This window comes from Nelumbo nucifera, chromosome 2, assembly GCF_055504915.1.
Source record: "Nelumbo nucifera cultivar China Antique chromosome 2, China Antique-T2T, whole genome shotgun sequence".
Lineage (NCBI taxonomy): Eukaryota > Viridiplantae > Streptophyta > Magnoliopsida > Proteales > Nelumbonaceae > Nelumbo > Nelumbo nucifera.
In genome coordinates this window covers 6,126,844-6,134,674 of record NC_142650.1, presented here as the reverse complement: position 1 = coordinate 6,134,674, position 7,831 = coordinate 6,126,844, and the positions used below count along the sequence as shown (strand labels likewise).

Sequence of the window (7,831 nt, the reverse complement as noted above, 5' to 3'; positions counted from 1 at the left end):
TTATGACTAAAGGGTTATGGGCGATGGTGGGTCCCATGCTTATCTTCTTGACAATAAAGTATAAACACGTGAGAGAGTGTTTTTTTGGGGGGGGGGGCAAGACCCATAAACATTTGTCGTGTGGACTCATGCCCACAGGCAAGAGCCAGGAGGGAGGGAGGGCTCCGTTGAGTTAAAAACAGACAACAACATTAATTATTACGGTTTACAAGTGTAGTTTGAGGTTGATGGTTGGTTTGTCACAACTCACAACATGGGATAGAACGTCGCTGGGTTCACCGTACCCTAATAGACCCGTACACGTTGTCCAAGTGGGCTCGGTGGCCCAGACCACTGAATGGTCGGGATCAAAGAGGGCCAGTGGGAGGATCACGTGTACGGCAGACTTTCATTTTATATAATAAAAATATAATATAGCACATCTCTACTGGGCCTCCGCCCTCCACTCTCCACACCTCCATCCATCTCCGTCTTCAGTCTCTTATCATTTACTTGTAATAATAAAACAAGTCAGAAACAAAATACTAACTATTTCTCTCTCTGTTTACCTCCTTCTCTTTGATTAAGCTGATCCCAAAATTAAGGTTTCCACCTTCTTGATTGATTAATCTTCATTCATCTTTTCTTTTATTTTCTTTTGATGTATAAATTATAATAATGTGTTTCTGTCTGAGCTGCTGGGGGGGGGATGAAAAAATAAAAAAAGAAATTAATGAATGAGTCAATGTTAAATAAGGAGCTCAGTGTTAACAGTTTGGCAGTGAATAGTAGGTGGGTCTGAATCTCATATTTTCAGTGTGTTGAGCTCAAAGGGATATGTCTGTCTCGCTACTATCTTGAGAGTTGAGACTTGGACTTGACAAAAGGAGATGAGACGGGCTACTACTTGGGTTAATGTGGGTGGGAACTGGGAACTGCAAATCATTCAAATCCTTTGTACGTAAAGAGTTATTGCAATGCATTCACTGTGGGTCTGGGGTTGCCTTTCAGCCTTTGTCTCCAAGTTGTACTTTGTGGATCAGAGAGTCCAGAGAGAGAGAGGGTAGCCCAGTTTTGTGATTTCACCATTCAGAAACCAGAACCAGAGCTTCTTGTTAGTACTACTCCATTTTAGCTGTTTTTAACAAATGGGTACGTAGTCGTAGAGTAAAAGATTTCTTCTTCCTTTTTTTTTAGGGTGGGGGATAATTAATGAAGGCTGTGGTTTGCCTTCTACTGGAAATGAGGTTGCCTCTGACGGCTGGGGTCGATTAGGTTAGGTTTTCAGTTTTCTTTCTAGTTTCTACACAACCCCTAGGTGCCACCCATTCATTTCTAATTTTCTATTTCTGAAGGAAAAGATGATGTGGCCAATCATGACTCTCCTCGAGGCAAAGCATGCCCCTTTGGATTAGTGGCCAACTATCCGCTCGAGAAAGATTAAAAAGAAAATAAAAGAAAAGCTGAGTTTGGATTGCTACTACAGTAGAATGGATTTGAATTTTGATTCCACCTTTGCTTTTAATAATTAATACCCCCCACCCACAAAAAAAAAAAAAAAGAATGAGAGAGAGAGATTCCCCCTTTCACTACTCCTCTCAGAGGTCCAATTCCAAATCCACCCTGATCCACACGAAACGGAACCAAACAGATTAATCAGATGGTTCATGTAATACATTACAAGCACAAGTTCACACTCCAGAGGCCAGAGCATCTTCAGACAGGAATCTCTGATGACTAACACTCATAAGTCATAGAAACGGGAGAGAAGAACATAATGAGAGAGAGAGAGAGAGAGTGAGGTGAGCTCTTATGGGCTCTAATTTACTCAAAAAGGCCGACTGGCTGTACAAGAGGCCAAGAGGTGACAGGGGGACTGGAGGGGGGAACAGATGAAAAGGCAAAGAAAAAAAAATCATGTTCATGGTCATGGACTCATGGGGCAGAGAGGAGAGGGTTATGTATGTAATTTAGTACCAAGGAGTTATGAAAACGGTTCACAAAAGGAGGGAATCCTCAATCCTCAATCCTTTAACCTTAATCAATCACTCTGCCGTTGCTTGCTCCCCATGCTTCCACGTGTCACACAAGTGGAGAAGCAGAGAAGCAGCAGGGGCCAGGGGACGAGACATTTATTAGTTTTTTATTTGCTTAGGTTTTCATTGGTTTTGACCAGAAAAAGAAAGAGACTTTTGCTAAAGTGAGAGAGACCCAAGTGAGGGCTGCACCTCACTGGCCACTGCAACATGCTCAACTGGTGCAGATACGAGGACAGTAAATTGTCCATTCCATAGGCCCTACTCAACTCAACAATGAACAATGTGTATAGCTTAGATGGTACATGTACTCCGTCGAGGTTAAAATGTAATAATTATAATTACTATTAGGCCTCAGATCAATCCTGTTTGGGAGTTGGGACCCCAACATTCAAAGCCAAAGCCAGGGCCATGGCTTTTTTTTTTTTTTTGCCTTTCACTTCAAGGCTTGAGAGAAAATAGACTGGTGAAGAAGAAGATAGAAAAAGTCTGAAAACAATCTTTTTTACATGCCTGGACTGGAGACTGGAATCCTCTTTTCCTTCTTTCTTCCCCTATTCGTGTTTGGTTCCTGACAGGCTTTTCATGCTACTTAAAGATTTTTACAATACCGACTCTGACTGAACCCAAACCGAAGTCCCCCAACCACATGACACACCCCAGTTCCTCTGTAGCCTGTGTGTGTGTGTGCTTTCCCCTTGCAGCAGAACAGTGATTCACGTACAGCAAAAAGGTAAAGCCCAGGAATTCGGGGTTTACTTCACAAATCACAACCAATCCAATGAGCTTCTTGTTTGTGGGGAAAATAAAAAACAGAACAAGATATAAGAGCATCCTCATTAAGTCCCAAGAATCCAAACGCAATAAAAGATGGACCTGGGCACTGGGCAGAGCTCTTAACAGTCTACAGTCACTAAAAAAGAATAAAGATTAAGAGCATATGAATCAAGAAGAGACCAATTTGTCAAGGAATTAAGTTACATGCCAGATCTTGGTCTTAATTGGGCATGTATAATAATTGTATTAATATAAAAAAAACATTCGTGAATCAATTAAAAAAAATAAAAAAAAAAACTAACATGCTCGAGTTTGTTTTGTTTGCCCATCCACCTATGTCTGAGCAGACGGACTATGTCTGTTGTTTTCAGCTCCTGTAATAAAAGAAGTGAGACGTGTTGGCCATGGGATTTGTGGGATTAGGAGGATAATAGTGTTGGTGGGATGTATTCAAAGGGGGTGGTGGAGGAAGGGCAGCTGATGAAGCATTGGCTGTAGAAGATGAGAATCCTGATGATGCTGCAGTAGAAAACAGTGGCATTGGGGTTGCAGTGCCTCCGCTGTGGCCGTGCATTTGCCATGCCCAGTTGGAGAGTCCAAGCGATCCTACTTCGGCCCTCTTCTCTGCCATTCTTTCCTGCCAACAACATAAACGGCAGTGCTGTTATTTTCCTTGCCATTCACCATGGACAAACCACCCTACTAGTACTAATCAATAAGAAAATAATTCTCATGAAATGCTGCAAACTAAACAACAATCCATCAACAGTAATAAAAATGAACTAGGTTTTTCTCCAAAGCAGCCCAAGAGCCATTTACTAAATATACACAGAAGGACTCCATAGAAGTTTTTTAGAGAAATTTCCATGTTTTCAGCTTAACCAACTGGGAATCTGTACCAAAAGATTGCTTAAAAACCCCAACATTTAACAAGTTAGTTAGGTGTTCCAACTGCCACGGCTAGATTAGCAAGTTATGAAAATCAACTTAGTTACAACAGTGGGCTGGAAGCTAAGATTAATCCTATATATCTCACCAGTCACCAATAACTAACTAATAAAGAAACCCAACCTAAGTTTCAAACTAGGGTGAACCTGAAGTTCAAGATCCTTTTCATAATCTTTTCATAGACAGACAACGGGCGGAACTTGTGCTCATTGACTTTTATGGAGAAATGCAGATGCTAGATTATTAGAAAGAAGATATATTACCTCATGATTGGGAAAGTAACTAGGACATACACCAGTCAAGATGGGAGGGTTCTCTGATGCCATCGCTGGGCCATGCGAGGCTTGACCACCCACTGTCGCTGAAGGAAGGTTCTCCATCTATGGGAAGCAACAAAGAGGAGATAAACCATCAACCCTATTTAGACTAACACACTAAATTGACCTTCTATACTATTCTACATCTATCCAAAGGCAAAGACAAACGACTCTTGCTCTATAATTCTCAAGACATTTGGCTTTTAATAGAGTCCTTACTTAAATATATGGAGATGATACCAGAAAAAGATCACCTAAGACAGATTTGTCAGCAACTAGTGATTTTGTTCCCTAATTGAATTGTTAGAAACAAGGAGATAAATTCAAGTCTGAATTCAGATAATTACCCTTGTTCTCCTTGTGTCAGGAATGTCACCAGGCTCACAATGAAGACAGAATCCCCCCACACTTTCATTCCCCTTAGGGCCATCCATAAAAGATGGGGGAGATATACCTAAGTTCAGATCAAGAATGTGACCGTTGCCTGCATCAAAAGCACAAGGAAGCTAATCATGTATTGGTTAACAAATATCACTCGATAGAGACTCTTTGGGTGACAAGTAATATTCGTTCAAATTAAACAGTTCTAAACAATACCTCCATTATCAGCGTCAGAGGATATCTCTCCTTCATAGGTGCTGGGCTCGAAGTTGGTCACTGCTTCCCTTCCATTGCACTTGATAGCTGCCTTGTCATAAGCCCTGATTTCCAGAAAATCAAAATGGAGATTCGAGTTGGATGGAACCCTACTGAGGTTGAGAATTCAGGGTAAGAAATTCAGTATCAGAGAGAGGGAAATGCATAATAAGTAGGACCTTGCGGCTTCTATTTCGCTGTCGAATAGCCCAAGATATATATACCTGCAAGCAAGCATTGCATTCTTACTGATGAAAACACTCCCGGTTCTCAAGCACTTTCATTTGCTTTTTTTTTTTCTCTTCCTATCTCTCTGCCATGAATTAGGCATCTTGGAGATGTTTTCCATGAGGAAAGATTTCCTCCATAGACAAGTTATCAGAACTTCTTTTTAAAGACTATCTAATCACCACTTAATCTTAGATGCATAAAGTAATACGAAGATGTAATTTCATTTCATGGATGTCTTACTTCTTCCCAAGGAACTGCCCCATTCGAGCTTCCCACCGACCACATTTATGCAACGTCACCCCTCTGTATTTTGAGCTTCCTCTTGAAAATCCGGTGCTTTGGCGTCGAAGAATATGCACAAATTCTTCCTTGGTAAGGTTCCTCATCTGAGAATCAACAAAAGAAACATAAACACCGCATCATTCAAAAAAATTGCGAGTATAGTTGAGATTCTGTGAGCAATGCCTATCCCACCTGTTTCAGATCTTCGTCGTAATCGCTGAGAGTAAAATTGATATCCGCATCAACTCCACGGAATTTGATAGCAGCTCGATCGTATGCCCTGAAAGCAACAATCACCAGATATCGACCATGTGAGTCCAAATTGTAAAAACAAGCAGTCAATCTCAGCGTTCAATCCGAAAACAGGCTTACCTCGCAGCAGCGTGCGCAGTATCAAATCCACCTAAGAAGCCCAAAACAAAATTCATCAATCATCACTAATGGTAATAACGTGGAGTTAAGAAAAAACATCCCTCACACTAGTAAGGGATGATATTTAACCAAAAAGAGAGATTAATTCCATACCCAGATACACTTGTTTTCCGCAATCCCTGAACAAAGAGAAAACGAGAAATTGTGGAAAATTACAGAGGAGCCAGAAAAGAATCAACTAGGAATGGACGAATTAGCAAATGGGCAGCTTGTGCCTACCAGATATGGGACTCCCATCTCCCAGTCCTCCGATAAAATGTAACTCCCCGATACTGAGAACTTCGAGACCTGGGCCCACGACGACTCTTCTTGACCTGCGGTTGCTGCTGCTGGTGCAAGACCTTCATCCCCGGCTGGCCACCGGTGTCCGGTTGGCAGAATGACAGATCCACCCAATGCGGCCGAGAAGAGGAAGAGGAAGACGGCCCTAAACGGGAGCCAGCATCCCCAGCAGCTACTCCTCGTCCTCCGTCCGCTGTGACCGGGAAGAGCTGCCTCGTAACGAAACCACTCGGCAACGTCATATTACCGTTCTCTGATTCACCTTCGTCGTCGTCGTCCTCATCGGCAGCAGCCTCTTTTTTCAGAATATCAAAGCTGAAGGCGAAGAGATCGCCGCCGCCAGGACGCCTGTCGTGAATTGAACAGGAATCATCATCTCCTCCGTTACTCGAAGCATCAGCATTGACAACGGAGGAATTCGAGGAGCCGGAATCGTCCATTTGGCCGCCGGAAACCACCGGAAGCTTGCCAATCATCACCCTATCTCCATCGCAGGTCGAATCAGCGGAAACAACGTTAAGATCCAACATCACGGCTTCCAATTCGTCAACAATTTATGTGGTTTACTTGTACTTTGTCTCTTTCCTTCTTCGATTGATCTTGCGTCCTTAAGCCAAGAAAACTCCGAAAGGGTGTTTATATGTGTATCTGATGAAGAAGAGCCAGAGCAGGTAAAGCAGAGAGGCGTCTAAGGAACATTAGCTCTTCGACACCCAGAAATCTCTGTTACTTCTATCCTTCTACAGCGCATTTAGAGGACTATTCCAGACAATAAACTTAACAATTGAGAAATACATATACAAAAAAAACAGAGTTCGGTGGGCGCACAAAAATTCAAGTCAGAGAGACGATCGAACAGACACGAGAAGAAATACGATCGAAAGCAAAATAAAAAAAAGGAGTGAAGCCAGATAAGAGATAAACTGATGATGCTGGAGGGTATCGAACCAATAAGTTATAGTAGGCAACAGCCGGCGACTCTGGCCGGAGAAGTAACTGAGTAAGAAGAGTGTGAAGCCTTATTTCGCACAGACGGACGCATTTCTCTTTTACTCAGAGAGAGGAAAAAGAAGCGTTGATCATATTGGGTTGAAGATGATCGTTGGGGGAGAAATCACGACCGTCTGTCTGTCGGGTTCCTGGGAAGGAGGAGACAGAACTTAGTAACAAACGGCCATAGAACTGAAAATACTTATAGAAGAGAGAAACCGAAGCTCGAAATTTTGAAAAAGAAAAAACAGAAAAAAAAAAAAAGAGATAACGTTGTTGGTTTATCATTTATGGAGAGTAAGGAAGCATTGAGGCAGGGCTAATAGCCTAATACAGATTAGAGAGAGAGGGCCGACCGGCCGAAGGGCAACGGGCAAAAGGAACAGCCGGTCAGGTCCAACTCCGGACCAGATGGGACGTGTGAAAGAACATCATGTATGTAGGTTGTAGCATATTTTTAGTTGTATTCCACTCCCCAATTTTCTCTAACTACTTTTACGCCCTCCTTTTTTCACTTTTTACACCTTCTTGATTAAATATCTTTTATCAAAAGAACATGTCATTACCGTTTCTTCCGGTCTCACGGTGTTCTAGGTTTTTCTGCTGCTTATCCTAAATATCTGTTGACCTTTTGTTCCGGGTCAAGAAATAAAAGAGGAAAAAGAATTTGTTGACCTTTTATAAATAAATAATGCGCTCCGAGCGCGAGTTAGCCTGACTGGCGTACTATGGTCCTAATGACATGAACGCCTAAGCAGATGTATAGGTGTAGTTGTAGAGATCGGAGGCCAAAAATAGCAAAAATCAGATTTTCTTGATCATATGATCAGTTGATTTCCGGCGACAGTCCAGACTAACCAGGTCAGAAAATACTGTGCCATAATAATATCACACCATCATTGTCCTCTAGCCGTGTAGGTT

General features: G+C 42.2%; 1 protein-coding gene across 3 annotated transcripts; it reads right to left on the bottom strand.

Moving 5' to 3' along the window:
- Nucleotides 1-2,956: 2,956 nt before the first annotated feature.
- LOC104594736 (APETALA2-like protein 3) lies at nt 2,957-7,209 on the bottom strand. 3 transcript variants are annotated; one of them, XM_010255184.3, is made up of 10 exons: nt 5,858-7,209; nt 5,732-5,757; nt 5,579-5,609; nt 5,399-5,486; nt 5,165-5,310; nt 4,873-4,917; nt 4,655-4,758; nt 4,405-4,541; nt 4,004-4,120; nt 2,957-3,429 (listed from the first exon to the last, which is right to left on the bottom strand). In XM_010255184.3, the coding sequence occupies exons 1-10, from the start codon at nt 6,448-6,450 to the stop codon at nt 3,160-3,162; spliced, it is 1,557 nt and encodes a 518-aa protein (XP_010253486.1). In that variant the 5' UTR covers nt 6,451-7,209; the 3' UTR covers nt 2,957-3,159. The 3 variants fall into 3 exon arrangements, with proteins under 3 accessions (XP_010253486.1, XP_010253487.1, XP_088755464.1); XM_010255185.2 differs by lacking the exon at nt 4,873-4,917; XM_088899338.1 differs by lacking the exons at nt 4,004-4,120; nt 4,873-4,917 and having other exon boundaries at nt 5,858-7,201.
- Between the last annotated feature and the right edge of the window lie 622 nt (nt 7,210-7,831).

Bases quoted from the DNA above. Each gene is read 5' to 3' on its own strand.
- LOC104594736 (XM_010255184.3), bottom strand. From the start codon at position 6,450: ATGTTGGATCTTAACGTTGTTTCCGCTGATTCGACCTGCGATGGAGAT. The intron at 5,758-5,857 runs GTAGGCACAAGC...CTCTTTGTTCAG, and splicing joins AGATGGGAGTCCCATATCTG to GGATTGCGGAAAACAAGTGT. The intron at 5,487-5,578 runs GTAAGCCTGTTT...TGTTGCTTTCAG, and splicing joins ACTGCGCACGCTGCTGCGAG to GGCATACGATCGAGCTGCTA.